At 41.2% G+C, this 20,234-nt stretch overlaps 2 protein-coding genes and 1 long non-coding RNA gene across 5 annotated transcripts; 2 read left to right on the top strand and 1 right to left on the bottom strand.

The window, feature by feature from the left end:
• Nucleotides 1-267: 267 nt before the first annotated feature.
• On the bottom strand, nt 268-7,267 carry LOC132979018 (elongation factor 2b). The gene is made up of 14 exons (XM_061044460.1): nt 7,118-7,267; nt 5,554-5,768; nt 4,429-4,610; nt 4,146-4,357; nt 3,856-4,031; nt 3,544-3,649; nt 2,994-3,246; nt 2,649-2,844; nt 2,377-2,500; nt 2,023-2,265; nt 1,583-1,936; nt 1,297-1,479; nt 950-1,082; nt 268-854 (listed from the first exon to the last, which is right to left on the bottom strand). The coding sequence occupies exons 1-14, from the start codon at nt 7,118-7,120 to the stop codon at nt 661-663; spliced, it is 2,574 nt and encodes an 857-aa protein (XP_060900443.1). The 5' UTR covers nt 7,121-7,267; the 3' UTR covers nt 268-660.
• Nucleotides 4,249-10,353, top strand: LOC132979021 (uncharacterized). Its single transcript, XR_009674007.1, has 2 exons — nt 4,249-4,377; nt 8,139-10,353. It is a non-coding gene; the product is annotated as an uncharacterized LOC132979021 (long non-coding RNA).
• A 3,716-nt stretch (nt 10,354-14,069) lies between these two features.
• Nucleotides 14,070-20,057, top strand: LOC132979020 (cyclic AMP-responsive element-binding protein 3-like protein 3-B). Of its 3 annotated transcripts, none has more exons than XM_061044463.1 (10): nt 14,070-14,176; nt 14,527-14,625; nt 14,991-15,264; nt 15,759-15,883; nt 17,193-17,303; nt 17,563-17,669; nt 18,676-18,744; nt 19,115-19,199; nt 19,397-19,490; nt 19,579-20,057. In XM_061044463.1, the coding sequence occupies exons 2-10, from the start codon at nt 14,539-14,541 to the stop codon at nt 19,701-19,703; spliced, it is 1,077 nt and encodes a 358-aa protein (XP_060900446.1). In that variant the 5' UTR covers nt 14,070-14,176; nt 14,527-14,538; the 3' UTR covers nt 19,704-20,057. The 3 variants fall into 3 exon arrangements, with proteins under 3 accessions (XP_060900446.1, XP_060900447.1, XP_060900445.1); XM_061044462.1 differs by having other exon boundaries at nt 14,113-14,275; XM_061044464.1 differs by lacking the exon at nt 17,193-17,303 and having other exon boundaries at nt 14,112-14,275.
• The last annotated feature ends 177 nt before the right edge of the window (nt 20,058-20,234 follow it).

The following is a 20,234-nucleotide window of genomic DNA, read 5'->3' as shown; positions in this document are numbered from 1 at the left end:
CCCTCTAAAACTGCCAATTGTTGATTTAGCACTTGTGCATTTGTGCATAAGTAAAGCACCTGAATATGGTAATGTCTGGTATGTCTTAGAGTTGTGGGCAGATGGATTTTGTTTCCCTATCCTGTGTGAAGCTACGCTAATAGGCTCCTGGTTGTAGCCGTAGTCTGTTCTACTCTAAATCACAAAGTGAATAATCAAGGAATTGTCATCACAAGCTGAACGTCTTTATAAAATATATCCAGTGAAAAAAGGGACCAATCCAGGGAGTTTGACTTGACACCTTTTATTGTGATTTCCATGGTTTAATCTGCCCATGATCCCTTTACATAGGCATTATTGCAGCAGCAGCAGTATCACAGTGCACTGAACAGGCCCATCCTTGTAGATGAGTTGGAGGGGAGGGGGATGATGTGGAGGAATAGAAGAAACAAGGAAAACTTTTGATTTAATTGCTCGCCAAAACCCTCACCCTAGGCACTTGGTGTTCTGTAGCTGTGAAATGAAAAAGCATTGTTGCTTCCACTAGCTAACAACAAAGGGTTCAGCTTTGTTTCTGCTCCTGACTCAAAGTCAAAACAATTTGTGCAATGTATCTTTATTAAAGTGCCCATGGGGTAGGGTTTGGAGATTCATTTGGTATTTAATAACCCCGGTCAGTTTTTAGAGTTTGTCCAAATAGTTGTCAAGTGCAGGAATGCCCTCTTTCAGACCTTTACGCTTCCTAATTTCAGCAACAACGCTGAAAGGTCTGCTGGTGGCGTCGCTGGGGTCTCCCGGGAGGATCTGCCAATGATCAAACACACACTGGGGGAAGGCCTGTCCTCCAGTGTTACTACGCAGGTCAGCTGTGAACCCTAGAGGCAAGGAAAGATCAAATAAGTTAAAGTCTACACCTGTTTGACCCTGTTCCTTTTCTTAATCAGAGGAAATGTAAAGAACTCAAACTCACCAAAGGACTCGTTGACAGGGAGGTAGGCTTTCACCACAAACATGGGAGTGCCTATGACTTGGGACTCCTCAAACACGTGACCCCGCTTCCTGTTCAGCACACCGTAGATCCCGCCGACCACCTGCTCTGGGCACTGCACCGACAAGAGGCACAACAGACATGTATTATGAAGAGGTATCAGACCTTTCATACATAACGTAGACGAGGAGTAAAGTAGCTCTCAGTCCTTAAACAGAACAGTCAATTTGATAGTCTGAACTTTCTCACGTCAGTCCTCAAAACCTTTGTAGATAGCTTCACTTTAGATTTAACACTTTGTTTTGGAGGTCAAAGGCCTCCTTACACACCTGTATTTCCACCAGGTAAACAGGCTCCATGAGTCGAGGTTGAGCAGTGAGCTGGCAGGCGTACAGGACTCTACGGGCTGTTGGGATAATCTGTCCTCCACCACGGTGGATGGCGTCGGCGTGCAGTGTAACATCATGAATGTCAAAGCGAACGGCGCGCAAATTCTCCTCACATAGAGCCCCCTGCAGGATGAAGACCGGAACTGATAAGAATATTCTCAGGAGAATACAAGTATCATTTGAACAGTTAATTAAAACTTTCTGTCAATTTTTAACTGCCACCCACCTCCTTGGTCGCCCACTGGAAACCAGCAACCACACTGTCCTTGATCTCGTTGAGGTACTGAACCCCCTTCGTCATGTCAATCAGCAGGTTAGCCCCTGACCCGTCTGGACCAAAGCACCAGATCTTCCTGGCTTCTGTCACCTCCCACTCATATTTGTCGGCAAGGTAACGAGCGCGTGCCTTTAGCTCCTGCCGAGCGGTGACTTCCCCCTTCTCAATGTCTTCAGCCAGGCCGTCGGGGAAAGGGCGGGACTTCATGAAGAGACGATTGTGCTTGTTGGGGGACTTGGAAAGACACATCTGGTTTGATTCTTCCATCACTGTCTCTCTGTAAGACACGACTGGGTCTGATTTCTGGAAAGCGATGAAGGTCAGGGTCAGAATAAAAACACTATGTGTCACCTAAGATGAAAAAAAAATCTATGTTTTACACGTCTCACCTTCAGTGGAATGCAGGCGTGGTCCTCTTCCAGGTCTTTGAGGCAGATCTCTAGGTGGAGCTCTCCCGCTCCAGCGACGATGTGCTCCCCAGACTCCTCGATGATGCACTGCACCATGGGGTCAGACTTGGCCAGACGCTTCAGACCCTCTACCAGCTTGGGTAGGTCAGCAGGGTTCTTGGCCTCCACAGCGACTCGGACCACAGGACTCACACTGAACTTCATCACCCTCATGTTGTGGGACTGTGGACACAGAGAGCCAGCTAAAGGACTTTTTCTTTTAGTGTTTTTACTTCTACCAATCAATAGGCATTTGGTCAATAACCGTACATGAGTAAAAAATCAATACACTACTTGTTCATAGGTGGTGATGGTTCCTGTCTTAATCAGGTACTGGTCTACTCCAACAAGACCAACAATGTTGCCACATGGGACATCTTCAATGGGCTCCACATACCGACCCATCATCAGAATGGTCCTGGATGGAGGAAAAGAAGGACATGTATATGAGGAAGTTATAGACATTTTTATTTTAACAAAAGGATCACAAGAAATGCATGAAATGACTACTCCTTTTTCTTTCCTCTCAATTCTCTGTTGGTGGGTTTAAACAGAAACCGGCTCACCTCTGGATGGGTTTGACGTAAAGATCCTCCTTCTTTCCGGGGGTGTAGTTTGGCCCCATGATGCGCACCTTCAGGCCGGTGGACACACAGCCGGAGAATACTCGGCCAAAAGCATAGAAACGGCCCTTGTCAGTAGTTGGGACCATCTTTGAAATGTACATCATCAAAGGAGCTTTAGGATCGCAGTTTTTGATACCTGAGAAGACAGCAGACACAGTAAGTCATGGGTATTAAATATACAAATTAAATCTTACAAGTTGCTGTGATTATTTAATTTAAAAACCCTTTTTATATATTTTTTTTCTCCAGTGGGAGAAGTTGATGGTGTGAAAATGTTCCACTGACCCATGGCAGCCTCGTCGTCTCCTGGCCCTTCATAAAGCAGCTCACAGCGGTATTTCTGTGCAGTGACGGGGGACGGCAGGTGGATGGTGATCATCTGGAGCAGAGCCTCTCCGGCAGGCAGCCAGCGACGCATTACGGCCTTCAGCAGGGGCTTCCCCTCTTTCTCCTTGTCCTCCGTGTCCAGTTTGACATCCAGCTTTTCAATGAGTTTTGCTGTCTCGTCCTTCTTGAAATTCATGATCGCATCAAACACCTAAGAGGGCAATAAGAAAACACCAAGGTGAAAAGAATTTGATTTATTTTCTTTTTTTAAGTCAACCTTTTTAAAGCCTGTGCAAATCCGTGTGATATTTTGTATTATTCTGGTAGCTTCTTTTTTTTTGTAGAGAAGTTCAACAATACTGGCAGAAGTCAAATCTTAGTGTCTTCCAGGAAATTGTAATCTATTGAGGAGCATTTTTTTTATTGCAATATGTCCCAGGTAATTAGAAATATGAAGTCCTGACTCATGTATTTTGGGTTTATGTCTTTTTTTTTATACTCCATTTACCTTAAAGATGGGGTCCAAAACAAGCTGGCAGAAGGTGCGAGGAAGTTTCTGGCCATCAGGACCGGTGGCAGACTTACTGAATTTGCCAGCATTTGGATCAAAGTATCTGCGCATGAATATAGTACAAGATCATGACAATCAATTTGTCGACATTGAGCTTCAAATCGTGATGTAATTGTGCGAAAGATTGAAGTAAAACAATTATGCAAACTTTTAGATGTTTGTGAGAAAATCTAAAAACAAAACTTGTTTTTCCTATTGTCCTCTGGTTGAAGCTACAGTGATATAAAAGTTTACTTCGGCAATGTTTACCTTTCTCCCCACAGTTTCTTCATCATGTCCTCCACCTTCTTACATCTCTCTGCTGAACCAAGCTTCGATTCCCCTTTTGTGAACTTGGCCACGTACATCTCAGCAAACTGCTTCAAGGTGAAAGCCCATCCATGGAGGCCAGAGCCAAACCCAACGGTACCAATAACAGGGTCGATCTAAGGGGGAAATGGTAACGTATGCTTTACCCAAGTTTTATTAGGTATGCTTTGAAATAAACGTACTGCAACATTTGTTTGTTTCTTTGAGTGGTGTTTATGCATCTGCCTCACCATGATGTTCCCCATGGGTCCTCCTTCGTCCTCTCCATAGGTAGAGATAATGACGTTGACATTCTCCACAATTCGCTGAAACGTCTGAAAGAGCGAGTCTGGCTCCAGCTGCAGCTCAAGAAGCGCCCGATCCATTTTATTCATCATCAGAACCGGCTTGATGCGCTCAGCGATGGCCTGCCGCAGTACCGTCTCAGTCTGCACACACACACCTGTCGGAGGACACAAATAGGTGAGTCACTGTGAAAAGTAAAGGAAGGGGAGGGGATCACTAAATCGTTACCTGAGACACAGTCCACCACCACCAGGGCTCCGTCAGTCACCCTGAGGGCAGCAGTGACTTCAGAGGAGAAGTCGACATGACCTGGAGAATCAATGAGGTTGATAAGGAAGCCGTTTCCGTCTTTGCACTGCTTGATAAACGCCAAGTCGCTCTCTTCAAGCTCATAGTACAGAGAGATGGCCCTGAATAAGAGAGAGGGGACAGGAAGGGGGGCGGGGGGGGGGGGGTTGTCCAGAATATGTAAAATAAAGTTCAACCAAATGAATTCCCAAACTGAGTCATCATGATACTGGTCTCCGATGAGTCAGACGCTTCTTAAATGGAGCAGAATTGCTGAGAAATGTCCCTGTTCAAATGCTGGCTCATCCGGAGCGGTATCAGCAAATTTCAGTGCTAGTGCTTTAACTGATGCAACTTTTTACCATCTTCATGTGAACCTAACAGAGTCTTGTGGTCTCAGACCATGGCGTAACTGTAACCAAAATCAACATTTATAATTTATTGCTGAAGTTTTCTCCAGAGAAAACTCAGTTAAGGGATCCTGAACAATTCGGGCATTGTTATTTAAAGGCACAGAAAACCTTTTTTTCAATCAGCATCTCACTATGAATGGTTTATTCCAACATACACACTTTTATTTTTGCCTTAGTGAAAACTTTTATTTATTTTTGTCTGCGCGGTTTTCTCTTTTCTTTTCACTTGTTGGAAGTGGGCGGGGCTTCATACGGAAAATAGTGATGTCATTCTACAGCACCAATCAGTGTTGATAAAAGAAGGTAAATGGAACTGAGCTTGTATAGCGCTTTTCTGGTCTTCTGACTACTCAAAACTCTTTTTACACTGCATGTCACACCTACTCATTCACACACTGATGGGGATGATCATCTTGTGTTATTGATCAATCTAATCAAATAACACTCACACAGTACCAATGAGGCAGAATTGTTTGGGTTTTAAACCTTATAGAATATAATCTGTCTTCATCTAATTATTATTATTTTTTGCTTATTTACTCTTGAACATTATTTTTAACAGAGAAATACTTCAGATTTCAAACTGCCGCCGTTATCAGGTTGCTCATAACAGACAGAGCTGTTTCTAAACCCACTTCTCTACACAACGTACGTTGACTTGATGGTGATGCAGCGCTCCTGCTCGTCTTTGCGCGTGTCTGTGAAACGCGTCTCTCCGGCCCTGGATGAAGCAATGATCCCTGCCTTGGACACCAGCGAGTCCGTCAGTGTGGATTTCCCATGATCCACGTGGGCAATCACAGACATGTTCCTGATATTGGACTTCTTGTCCATGATGGCACGGATCTGATCCACAGTGAAGTTAACCTGAGGTGAGAGGTCACATAGATGAATTTACAACCAGCAGAGAGGCACATTTTATTCATCGTTAGTGGACATTTATTTATGTCCACTACCAGATCTTATTCCAAGCAGCGTTATAAAAAGAAAGACTTGTTGGTAACTGAATCTGTCAGGAAGAGAGAGGTCAACACATTAAGACTTTACCTTCTGGTGTCAAAGTAAGCAACAGATCAGGAAGTACTGAGTCACCACTCATACTGCAGCAATGTGAGCTATGCTTTACCATTTCACAATAACATGTGAAGAACATGTACTGATTTCATACCCCAAATGTATCCAAAAATATTAATATGAAGGTCAAATTTACATGGGTAAAGTAGGAAAAATCCTCCAGGACCATATAATACACAGAGTCTACAATTATGTGTTAAAAAAGCATATAAGCAAAAAATAAATAAATATAAAGGCATCTTTTAGAGCAGTTTGTGTTATTGTCTGACAGAGACATTTAGTCATTTTTACTTGAGACCGGTGTGGGCTTTTGCATGATAAATTAAGTTGTTAACATGGAGAAAAACAAGGACGTTTTATTCTTTACTATAAGCACTAGCATGTTGAATTAATTCAGCTCACAATATATAAAAGTAAAATAACACAATAAGGAAGTCGAGACATCCACAAAGACTAAAGAAACAATCGTTAGTCATTTTAAGTCAGAATGAACTTTTTATTTTTTAAGGAGGTGTTCTCACATCCAACAATCTCATAAGGTATGTGCGTAGGGCGACAAACTATTACTTGAAAAGAAAAAAAAAACATTTTTTTCAGCATGAACTAAAAGTCATCATTCCGGTAAAATGCACAGCAGCACTTTATGTCAATGACGTATTGATTTAATGTTAGGCTTATATCTAATATCCGTAAAATACGGTTATGACGCAACAACCCACTATCAGTTTGCAAATGCGCTGCGTCACAACATGTGTATCAAACATGCCAGGCTCTTAAACACCGTATAATAACTTGATATTTCTGTAATCATGCGGCTGCAGTAGGTTCATATCAGAGGCTTTGCTATGAACGTCACAGTGATGTAGAGCGCACCGCGCAGTAAAGGCCACAGCCCTTCAGCTTTATGCTGCTGCGTATGATCAAGCTGATGACATACCGAGTCTTTATCATATCATATAACTCCGTCTAGCATCGCTAAGAAACCTGTTTCTCTCACCTGTCAGGCTCCATGGCAGCTTGTTGCACCTACATCGATACAGTTTTACATAAAGGTTATTAGGTAGCGCGGGTGACAGAAGAAGATGTTCCTGCTCTAAATGGATAAAACACAATTACACCCGGACTTGTATAGCCAGACTCACCATTTTGTCAGCAGGTTGTCGCTCTTAGTATGTGACAGTTTATTGCTGTAAACACTGCCTCTGAGGACTGGCAGTCCCGGTGGTAACTAGACAGACGCTGCTGCTGCTGCTGCGGCTGTTGTGTTGTGTAGCTGTGCAGTACAGAAGCGGAGCCAGCAGAGGGCTCTGTCTCTCTAAAACCAGGCGTCCGGTCACGCCACATTTCTGTGGATGTGAGCCAATACTGTAAACACACTGAGATAACAATGCTTTAACTTGTAGGAGGTATGTTGAGGGAAAAAATATTTCCCCTGTGGCATTGCTCAAGTGCTAGGTCGCTGAATAAAGACCGCCTGTTGTTCTTTACTGTCACTGATTTTTATGTATTTTCTTTTGTGTTGTCAGTGTTTGAATAAGCCTTCTAGTGCGTGTGCGTGGCTATGCGCTACGTTATGAGCCTTAAGCACCTCCAGGGACGGTGTGGGGTGGGGGGTCCCAGTCTCCCAGTCTCCCAGTCTCTGACCCCCTGGGGGTCGTAAGCTGAAAAGTTTGGGAACCAATTTATCAAGTGTTGTTTTTTCAACGTTTTGACGAGTTTACAAATCCGGTTTCAAACTGTATTTTATACTTTATTGTCCCCTTTGGGAAATTCGTCTTGGACTCAAAGTACTGTCAAACATTCAGATGTAAGACATTTTGTACCCTTCAGCTTTGTGTGTTGACTCTGCTCATGGGATTGCTGTAGTTTAAAGTGGAAATATCTTACAATGTCTGTGTGTGCTTAAAAATTGCATCAGCAACACAGAGCATTTATATTGTGGGAGAAATGTTAACCTATGACAGTTCTATGTTTTTTTTAAAGCACGTTCTTCTTGTTTTGCTAACATAATATTAATACTTTCCTTCACAGAAGTAATATAACTCTAAATTGAACATGTGACACTATGTGACATATGTGTCACTTTTAATAATAAAGTCAGTATAACAGTGTGTTAACATGATGTGGAGCAGGGATCTGAGGCTGTTATTTTCCACCTTTTAGATGGGTCGATGCTACACTTGGACATCAGTCCTCATCCCGACTCCAAACCAGCAAGGCACCCAGAGGCTCGTCCTCCTCAGGATCAAGGAACCAGCCTCGCTCCCTGGCTCCTTCCTGCCTTATACCTCTCTTTCCTCCCCCAGCCTTTCTCCTGCCTCCTCCTCTTTCCTTTCTGCCCTCACACCCCTCACAACCCTAAGCTCTTGGTCATGGTATTAGACATAAAAAATAATATTACAGGAGGAAGGAAGAACCTTCAAAAGAAAGAAAAAATGTAAGTATTTACTCTCTAATTGAGAGTTATGTTTTTTGAGTTATCCTTTAATGTGGAGATATTCATAAAATTGCATTTTTATAAAATAGATTGATGTACTTTTCTTAATAGTAGAAATCTTAATTTCGTTAATGCACACACTTTTGATGTCAATTGTTTGTATTTGCCACTTTATATTCCTTCTGAAAAGGATACCGGCCTACCAATAAGTGTACTTATTCCAGCTGTGTTTGTTCTTTAACTTAACACAATGCAGACACTGAACTTTTGTAGCAGTCCTCCACCAGCAGAGTGCAGAGTGGCACAAAACACTTCAAGGGGTAGGAGAATCTGAAATGGGATTTGAAAGGAGTAGAATCGGAATACTTCAGGTGTTACAGTCTGTGCTTTTATGAATGTGCTCATATGAACAAGTACACATGTGTATGGTGAGGTTAATAGGATGTTTCCACCGTGGACTCAATTCTACACACAAAGGAGAACTACACAGAAAAATAGATTAGTCATGCATTCTTCATGGATGTATTACAAAAGCCTCAAACAGTAATGGGCCCTCTGGAGGCACAATCTGTGATGATAGTAGTGGACAGTGCTTTTCATTTGAAATTCTTTATTAGGAATAACCCCTTGAGATGTGTCATATTGTTTTCAAGGGGGTCTTAGACTACAGAAATGTACTCTAAGGGGGGGGACAGGAGGTTTGCATCGGCAGACCTCCTGTGGGTGGGAGTGTGCTGGTGGAGGGGCTCAGGTAGGTAGGGGGGAGCCAGGTTATGTAGGGCTTATCAGGTGAGGATGAGGAGTTTGAAGTGGATACACTGGGGGATGGGGAGCCAGTGGAGGTTATGAAGAACGGGGGTGATGTGGTATTGGGTGCGGGAGTGTGTGAGAAGTCGAGCAGCGGAGTTCTGAATGTATTGAAGTTTCGAAAAGTGTTTTGGATGGTGACCCGCAGAGGAGACTGTTGCAGTAGTCTAGCGATGTTTCTGAGGTGGAAAAAGGCTGTTTTGGTGATTTGTTTGATGTGTTTGTTAAAGGAGAGGGTTTGGTCAAAGATGACACCAAGGTGACAAATGTGGGGGGAAGGGAGCACTGTGGAGCCATCGATGGTGAGGGAGAAGTTGTTGGTGGATTTGATAATGGATTTGGGGTCGATGATAATGACTTCTGATTTGTCGCAGTTGAGTTTGAGAAAGTTGGTTTGAAGCCAGGATTTTATGTCTGTGATGCAGTCAGTGAGGATTGAGTGAATGGCAGGAGTGATAGCTTTGGTGGCGATGTGGAGTTTGATGTCGTCGGCAAAGCAGTGAAACTGGAGTCCATGGCGGTGGATGTTGTGACCAAGGGGGAGCATGTACATGAAGAGGAGGGGACCTAGTACTGAACCTTGGGGAACACCTTGGGAGAGAGGAGCAGTGGGGGATTTGCAGTGGTTTATGCTGATGAACTGGTATCTGTCAGAGAGGTATGATTTGAGCCCTTTTACTGTCTTTTGAGTTGAGCCAGGAGAGTGCAAAAAAAATTATTAATGTCAAATGATGATAAGGCATACATAATCCTACTTAAGGCAGAACATAAAATGGAGTGGATTATCCACTCACAGGTCATAAACAAAGACAGTGAAATATAAACACAACCTTAATAATACAATTTTGATGATGAGGCAGTGTTATCATGGACAGTTGCAAATGGTTCTGAAATAAGAAGACAAGGCATATTAACTGGTAAACTATTCCAATCTGAGGGAGCTTTAAACATGAAGGTTTTCTTGGCTGTTGCTTTTGAGACTGCTGGAATTGAAAAAAAAGAGCTGGGAGGGGTGTCTTAGTTGATGAGAAGAGAACACAAGAATAAACATTAAGAATGAATAAAACTAATAAAGAGTATTAAAAAAAGGATGAATAAAACTAAGAGGATATTCACAGATATTGTCAATATTGTCCACATCTCTGCTAAAACACACAAACTTAATAAAGATTTAAAGGTAAAAATGGAAAGGCTGTCAAATGTTTCTTCATGTCTACAATCTATATGGACACAAGGGAGGAAGGATATTCAAGTGTGCGAGTGCTAAAATACCCCAAAAGGCTGAAGTAATAATGCAGTGTAATGTTGGCAGACATTAATTCTTATTTGTACAGCTGGTGTCTTCTGTAAAGCTTCCAATATGACTGTGGCAATGTCTCCTAACTGAAAGCAGAGAAAAGTTTAACTCTGAAAATGTTGATATGATATACTTCTTAGATACATTGCACATCGAATGTTGGTTTCTTTCCTGACAGGGAGATGACATATTCTGCACCTCTGACCTGCATGGAAAACAGTGCAGAAACTGTCCTGAATTTAAACTTAAGATCAGAAGGAGAGTGGGAAAGGGTCAAGCTCTTTCAGAAAAAGAGCTGACCATAAACCCAGGGACTGAAAAGCTCACAGATATATTTTAACATTCTGTTCAAGTTCTGCAGTCTAGAAACTGCTAATGTGACCCTTGTAGTTATTATGATAGAAAGACTTCTGTACTATTGGAGGCTGTTATCTCATGTTTATGAAGATACAGACTGATGGGAAATGAAAACATTGGATTGTTACTTCCATAAAAACTAAGACTGCTGCAAACCAAAGCCACCAACTCCCCCTGACACATCTAACAGTGGGATTCATTTCTCCTGTTTGTGAAACTGTGGGAATTTCCCATAGGCTGTAGGTATTGAATGATTTCATGCACTTTGGTGTTATCACTGAGTTATAGATAAGAGCCGACATGTCACGGGTGGTGAAGTGATAACACTGCATGCTTACAGCACGCTCTCTGCTCCTCACCTGTATGGATGTGAAAAACAGGTGCAACTGGGTTCACTCCAGTAGCTTTAACCCTTCTTTACTCATCATGTCTGATATGAGAACAGCTCAACCTGGTACATTTTTTAACACGTGTCTTTTCACTTTCACACCTCCTCCTCAACGATACAAGACTGTAAGAAGTGTGAGATTGTGTTTTTCTTGGACTTAGCTTCACTTGAACAATTACGTTCAGGTCTAATGAAGTCACTGGAGGAGCAGTGGCTGTGATGCTACAATGTTATTTGGTGAATCCCCTCTAGGAAATTGGAATACATATATCTCTTCACTTGATCCTACTTGTACACTATTAGAGATGTGACTCTTGACCTCTGTAATGTGCATTGAAATTGACTTGAAAAATGTACTGTACTTGCATATATATGCTATCATACGCAATAACACAGCATTTATCTGTACTGAGCTGCGAGCTATTTAGCTATTCTTGGAATCCAGAGATGTGCCTAAAAATGTCCTGGTTAGATAATATGTACCTTTAAACTTTTTAATCTGAAGAAAGAGTGATAAAGATAACGGAGCTCTGCTGCCATGTATTAAGGCTTATTACTACTGCACTGATAAAACGAGGCTCTCTGTCTAAGATAAAGTGCACTTTAATGCCACAAACAGACCTAAGATATCTGATAGAAAGACTGAGGGATGGTGATCAGACATGGATGTTAAGGGACCAGGCTGTGTAAATTATTTTGCTTTTATAAAATAGAAATGAATTCATGCAGGCTTGCTCCTTCGTCATCAGTGAAAACCATGAATGCATTAAAAAGCTTTGACCCTTTTCCTGACATGTTCATATTTTTGAAGATAAGAGACTCTGAGAAAGAAAGAGTCTCTAAAAAAGCTGCATATAGATAGTGTTAAATTCTTGATTAAGGTCTGACTCTGACATGAAACATTTTTGGAAGGCAAAGCCACCTTGTGTTTCTTTCTACAGCCCCTCCTTTATATGTTTTTAAATCATGGTGAACCGCAACACCTTCCTTCAAAAGAAAATGTATCATGTCTCTGTCTACGTTGGACTGTCTGTTGAAAGTAAAAAAATGTCAAAGGAATTCATTTGTAGAGAACAGAAAATTACTTTAAAATATTTGAGCCTGAAGATCCACATGAGGCTCTTTCCTCATAGATATAAAATATTTTAAATCGAGGCAGTGATGGAAGTATTGTTAGTTCTGGAAACATGAGGACAGACTTTTAAGTTGACTTTTGCTTGCCTAAAGAGGAATATAATTGCTCTGCTAGCAAAAGAATCTCTTCCCCACTTTAATAAAAGTAAGACATATCTTTGCAAGTGCATGTTTTTCTTGTGCAATTGCTTAGAGGACATATTATGTAATGTCTTTGTTTTATGATGCTTAGAAATAGCACGATACTGATGCTCCTAATTATGGCAATAAAGATAAGAAAGAATAAGATAAAAATTATTTCCTCTCCTATAGACAGCACAGCTTGTTGTTTTTGGACAACTGTAGCTGGACACTAAGCCAAACACTGATAAACACAAAGAAAATGCGAAAGAGTTGTACTTAAAAAAGGCAGATTTTACCAATTTCAAGGAAATCAGGTTTTAGGACTTTTTGTAAATGATGAAATTATTTGAAAGGCTTTTAATATCTCACATCAAAATTATCATCCAAAGTGATCTGAACAGCCACCAATTACCAAACCTAACCCATTTCATTTGCTTCAACGTCCTCATATAGTGGGCAAATTAAACAACCTAGGATGAGCCTCCTCACTCTGCTTTTGAACTACAATCTTTGGATTATATAATTTTCAAAGGGTCAACCACACATCCTCAAAAAATGGTGTACCAAATGGCTCCTTGGTCTTCCAGCCCTCCTTATTATGCTCTGACAATGATATGGTCCTAAGATTGTGATTAAAAAAAAGAAAAACAACAACAGGGGCCTTTGAGCAATTCAGGAAGCCTTTAAAAATTAACAGTGAATAGATGTAGAGTGTTAAAGACAACACAATTGCTAGCAAGCTAGAGCTACTTAGGCATTGCATTTTGTTGAGCTGAATGCTAACTCTTTTAAAAGCATTACCAACAAAGCTGACCCTTATTCTGTATATTTTTGATCGTGTTTACCTCCTTAGTTTAGCATGAAACCATGCCACCAAATTCAAATTAGATATTTTCAGGTTCTTATTTTTAAACATCAGCCCCAAACAGCTGCTACTGGGAGGCGGAGATTGGATTTTAATGGATTTGGAATGAAAGAAGATGGATCTCCAGTTCACTCTGAGGGAGTTCATGCAATATCAAATACACAAACTATCCAAAACCTGTTTACTTGAAAACACAAATGTCAACCTTATTGGTGTGCAAAGGAAAAAGCCGGTGGATCATCTTAAACATGATGGTGATAAACATGTCTGTATGAAAATGTCATGGAGATTCATCTGAAAGTTAGGAGCTCCCACTCCATATATATGGTTTCCACTTTAATAGTGTGCTGAAAGAAAAAGAAAAAAAACAATAACAACAAAATACATGAGTCTGTGTTGGCCCCGGGGTGATTAATCAGTCAAAATGTAACTCAAATGAATGCAATTTGTCTTCTGACAGTGACACATGAAGTCACTCTCTCATACTTCTGCTTTGGAGAGCAACAAAGAAAAAAAGTTCTGAATTAACCAACTAAAAATGAATGTGAAACCACACATGGATCAATCTTAACTTGTCATGATGACATCAATGGTCAATTGTGAGCCACTCTGAGTAATTCATTAGTCAGCAAGTCAGCCTTTGATGTTGATTGGCTCTCTGAGCTGCCTGCTGAACATTGGATTGGACAGCGATCAGCTGGGTTTGGGAATGTGTGATATGAGATTTCAACTTTGTCCCTTGCACAGACAGACAACAGACTGAGACATACCTAGAAGTCAAAGAAACAGAGAGGTAACAATCGGGTTGAGTGTTTTTATTCCTGCTGGAGAGTTTCACAGTCATTTCATCAGCAGCTTTAATGTTGGAATTATGACACTGACTACCGACAAGGTGAGACACATTTGTAGTCCGATCAAATGTTGGCTTGTGTGCAGAGAAATTATTTAAAATGACAGATAACAGTTTTATAGAAGTTTATAGTGGATTTTATTTTATTCAAGAAGAGGCTTTGGGATCATATCTTTAAAAGCAAGCAGTTAGAGCCCTCAGGCTTTACCCAACAAGCGGACAGGTCTTATCTCTGAGAAAGCATGAAGCACCAGGACTTGAAACCTGTCACTCAGAGCAGTTCTTCATTTCAGGTGTACGCTGGGATGGAGCTCGCTGACCTTCTGCTCAGGAATACGGATGAAACTGCTAGTTGCCACAGCAACCATTCGTGGAGCATCAGCATTGATGATGTGAGTATGGCGGTTATTTTTTCACAGATGCTCCCATGAGGAGTTACTCAGGGGAAAACCTTGACCACCAATTATTGAATATTTCGACAAACAACTGACTGCTGAGTGTGATCTGTATCCTTGGTAGTGGTCATGTGTTATTGAGCTGAAACCTATAGGTGGTCATTTACACTTTCACTGTGTTCTTTTATGTGGTTATGACTATGATTGACAGCCACAAGGCCACGGCTCAATAAGCTGAAGGAATTGAATGGTTGATGTGTCTATGTTCTTGTATATGCTCGTGTGTCGAATTAAATCGGTCATCCTGGTAGCTGTAGTGTTGCTATCATGGCATAAGGCATGCATGTCCTTCTTTTCCTCAGACTCTGAGCCCTGAGGTGTCCTCTGCTGATGACTTCCTGGATGCCCTGCTGGGTGGTAGCGAGTGCTCCTCTGCTGCAGCATCCCCCCTGTGGTCACCCTGCACCACCGACAGCGGCATCAACGAGGAGCCCCTAACAGATTCCGTCGAGAGTCTTCAGCAGCCCTCCTGCGTAGCTTTCCCAGGCTTTGACACGTTGTCTTTCCCTCACCCTCCAGCTTTGGAGAATCAGCCAACTGCAAATGAAATGAAGCCTCATGTTTCCATAGATTTTGGTAAGAAAATAAAGAGGAACATTTACTTTGTGAGACAACTCCAACCTCAACCTTAAGAATTAATGTCATGTTCAGAAGTTGAAAAAGTAGAGTAACAAGGTGGACCAGAGCAATGACCCTGAAGTCATTTTTAGTACGATGAATGAGCCTGTTGACGCGGTTAGGGGCCTTTCAAAGTGCAAATAAATTGGTGTTACCGTTTCTGAGCATCTGTAAAGGATAAATGGCTGTATTCAAAGTGTGATTAAGCATGTGAGTCTTTTGAGGGCAGCTTTTGTTGGATGGTTTCTTTTCGTGTTCTCGACAACTGACCGACTGAGTGCTAAAAAACTACTTTAAAACTGGTAAATCTGAACTTCAACAAAGAGAAAAGTGTGACAGTTACTGATTATTAAGACAAAGGAAGAAACCAATACATTTGTGTTTGAACTTGAATGGCACATTGAGGCAATTTAATAAATGGTCACCTGTTTTTTCTCTGGTACAATCTGCAGGCTGGGAGTCTGATGACCTCAAAGAGCAGTTTGGCATTGCTCACTACCTCACTGCAAATCAAACTCTGTCGTCTACTCAGACTCTCACAGTGAAGGAGCTGCTGCTCTCCAACCTGACACAGAAAGTAAGGCAAGAGGATCTTCCTGTAAAGAAGGCAATTTTGTAACCAAAACATTGTATTCAGTAATAGATGTCGAAAGTGGTGTCCATTATCGGGTATTTGTGGTTAAGTAGAGACCAAAGGAAAGCAGTTGCTTCTTTGGAATTCTGTCGTTTCTGATTATGGACACCTTGAAGGGCATTATCACGCTTATACCATGGACATTTAAAATAGAAAATAAATAATTCCTATATGTTAGTATGCATCATGGAATCAAAATATAAAGATTTAAACATCTCTGTGTCCATTATGGCAGACCATTGTTCCATTGCATTGAAAACGTTGTTCACCACTCCAGTAAATACAACAGGTCCTATACTGTAGCTACAACTTGTTTATGATATATATTTCGAGTCTGCGGCGCTGCTCTAATGTCATGATAAGAGTGAAAAGCTGAAATGCTTTTGTTGTTTTAATGCTGTACTACAGGTTCTAAAACAAATACATTTAGAGAATCAGATGAGTTACTAGCTACTAGCTAATATTTGGCTGGGAGGGGGACTGAAACTATTTAATTTATCCTTTGTAGTAACATTGCATCATCTTTATCTTCAACTGAAAAAAATATCAATTGACAGTAGGAAATTAATTTTTAAAATTAAACAACAAAATATTTGAGAGCCTGTTTTCTATGGTCAGACAAAAGCTAATGCTAGCTATTTACTAGCTAATATTACAGTAGGTGCTATGCTATCTAAACTACCTAAAAGTGACTTAAGAGAAAAATGGTGACCAAGAATGTGGTGATTGCTTTGACTCAGAAATTAGCCAGGAAGCTAATAGTGTGATAGACTAGAATGATTAAAAGTAAATCACATGGCTGAGGCTGATGTGAAGCAAACAAAACACAGCAGTGTTTTTAACAACCAAACTAACTATCTAACAAGCCGTGTCATGTCCTCTAAGTCATAAAGGATCAAAGGAGACTGTGTGACAGCTGCTGTGGTCACTCGTTTTAAATACAGACTAATGGCCGGCACATTAACAGACAGTTTTAACAGAACTGCTTTGTTGCTGTCCATTTCTCAAGATTTAATTGACAGCCCGCAGAAATCCGAATCTAGCATTCACCCAGACAGTTGTATGCTTGAAAATATTTCATTCTCATTGATCTGAATACATTTGATTTGAGAGCGTTTGATGGAGAAAATCTGAGGGGGACCGAAAGCAACCTCTGGAGCAAATAGACAGAATGTTATGTGTGAATTGCTTCTTTGGCTGAACTGCCCAGAAAGTCACATCAAGGGAAATATTCTGTCCATCTGGTTCACAGTCGCAGCAGATCCCCCAGAATACCCTGCAGGAGCTTGTACTTAACGAGGATGAGAAGAGGCTTCTGGTTAAAGAAGGGGTGAACTTATCGAGCAAACTACCCCTGTCCAAGGTACATGAGCAGTTCAGTTACATGTATGTAGGGCAAATGGCTTTCCTCACACACGCTACATATATACACATTTAGCCAGGGCCTCCTCTCCCTCTGTCTCATACACATGTATCTAAATCTGTATCCCCAGTCACACAACATCTGCCAGTCCGTCCACCCCAGCCCAAACCCACCCCAAAACCTAGTTTCCTCTCACTAACTCTTTTTTTCTCACTTCTTTCTCATCCTTTCCTGCCACGTGTTTCATCTCCCTGACAAGTTTGAAGAGAGAGTTTTGAAGAAGATCCGGCGGAAAATCCGAAACAAGCACTCGGCTCAAGAGAGTCGGAAGAAGAAGAGGGAATATGTTGACAGTCTGGAGGAAAGGTAGGAGCAGGCTGTGCTCAGCATGACTTTATCTCTGCATGAAGTTAGAAAATGAAACTTTTTTATCTTAGAAATACCTGAATCTTACAGAGACAAAAACTTTTTCAACCAAAACATATTTACAGAGATGGACAAAAACGAATTTATATTTGTGGAATTCAACTAGAAAAACACAATAGAGGGCATAGGAGCTTGCTTCTTTGGAGTTCTATCATTTCTGAATATGGACACCTTGAAGGGCATTTTCACACTTATACCATGGACATTTAAAATAGAAAAGAAACAATTCCTATATGTTAGTATGCATCACGAATCATCCTAGAAAGGATGATTCAATGGAGCAGTCATATTAGACAAGGTGGAACCAAAGGTTGAATCCAAAACTAGATCGACAGAGAGAAAAAGTGAGAGAAGAGAGTTAGGTGTCCAATGACGAGCAAGCTGTGACAAGCCATGACATGAATCTTCCATCGTGTTCTCCACCGTAACATGAATTTTAATCATATAGGTTGTGTGGTCATATGACACTCTAAGTTTAATTGAAAGTTCATTGTTGACTTCAGTGGGATATGATAATCACTGATAAAACCTATGTGGATGTATATCAAAGTTTCCAAAAGTGATTTTCAATCAATGAATCAATTTGTGTGCGGTTGACATTTTTTTGAGCTTGTGTCTCTGTTGCCTGTTGACAACAAAAGTTTCCTGATGGGGTAATTAATTTAGGCGTGTTCAGCTGGAGCATATCAGCAGGGCATCATTATCATTCATGGTTCAGCTTAGTCATAGAGCGATAATGAAGGATATGATTGACAAAAGAGTGAGACAGAAGAAGACAGTGGGTATGAGGCGCTGGATGACAGAGTGGGTTGAAGGGCAAGGCTTAAAAAATGGTATTGATGGAGAGAGGGACTGAGAAATGAAGTGGACACAGTGCAACCTCAGAACAGCATTATTTAAAACCCATTTTTTTCCAATCTTATCTTTTTCCCCTCTGTCCCTGTAGGATGTTTGCTTGCAACGCCAACAACCTTGAGCTACAGAGAAAGATCCAGAAGCTGGAGGAGACCAACAAGTGAGTCCTAAAATGGCAATAAGTGTTGCAACTTATCATTTTGATTATGTGTTAGCAAAACTTTCTATTTGTTCAAAATCAGGACTGAAAGAATACAAAGAACACAAAGCCCATTCAATTTTCAAACCTCACACTGCGTCCTCTGATTCTCCAGACTTGTAATTCGCTCACCTCAATATGATGTTTTTTTTCCCTGACTGTGGCAGAGTGCTTCGGTGAATTTTAATAACATGTAATAAGAGGCCACATACATAGGTTACTGCCCAGCTGCATGCTGCTTGAGCAAAGCCACTCAAAGAGTGCTGGGCGGTTCATCATGTGAAAATGTAACACAATCTCTTTCATCTTCCTGTCTGTATTTATGTTGCAGTGCTATGTTGGAGCAACTGAGTCGGCTTCAGGCTCTTCTGCCCAAAAGCTCCAGCAAAAAAGCACACAGAGGGACCTGCATCCTGGTGAGATACATATCACATTACATGAATTTACACCACAGAGAATTAGCTCAGGCAGCGTCATCTGCCATGGCCATAAATAACGTATGTGCTCATGTTTTGCACAGAATATTATGTAGGTTATTTCTAATAACTCCCCCTTTTTTTCTCCCTTGTGTTTTCTGTTCTGTTTTTGTCCTGCTTTCTGCGTATACATCTAGGTTTTGCTCCTCTCGTTCTCCCTCATAATTTCCTTAAATCTGCAGCCAGAGCCGTACAGCCAACTTGGCCACGAGGAGTACACACTGACCCAAAGTATGTAGACGTACACAGACTCACTCTCCGCCCTTCTCTAAAAAACTAAAATCTCACACACACACACTAACTGTTCTTTGCTCATCAGTGCCATCACGTTCCCTGCAGTCGATGGATGAAGCACCAGACGTCCCTCTGTTGACTGACGGTGAAGCTCTGAGCCTGGACAGGTCTCCCTTCAGTAGACTTCCCACTCTGTCACCTTCAAGATGACAGAAGGTGAAAATCACTAATCTCCTCGGAGCCCACCAGGAGGAAAGATGCTGCAAGGGAGTGCAGCTCTGCTTGCAAACAGGATTGAAATGAGCACTTTGATTGCTATGCAACAACTGTTTCACACTCCAGGAAACAACTGAAGTGTTAGTGTGTGTTTTCCATAAACTCTAACACACACACACACAGCTACTTAAATAGATTTTTAACACTGAACGTCACTCACTCAGTTGGAGGTTAGAGATGAGGACATCCAAACGGATGAACCCTAAACTTGTTTTTGGTAAAGGTACCCTTGTGGACTTGGTGGAATGTGTATTATATTGCTGTCCTATTATTGCAAGATGTATTATTTGTAAAATGACATTTGTATTTTCATTGCTGTATTTTGTTGTTGTTCATTTTTAATGTATATGTTGAAAAACTTTATCAAAAAGCATGTTCCATTTTGTAACAGCTCAGTAAAATACTGATGAAAGAAAAGAGAATCTTCATTTGTATATTCATTAGTTATTATCAGTAGGGCATTAT

Source organism: Labrus mixtus, chromosome 8 (assembly GCF_963584025.1).
Source record: "Labrus mixtus chromosome 8, fLabMix1.1, whole genome shotgun sequence".
Taxonomy (NCBI): Eukaryota; Metazoa; Chordata; class Actinopteri; order Labriformes; family Labridae; genus Labrus; species Labrus mixtus.
The sequence above is the reverse complement of the archived record's forward strand: the minus strand, read 5'-3'. Positions and strand labels throughout refer to the sequence as shown.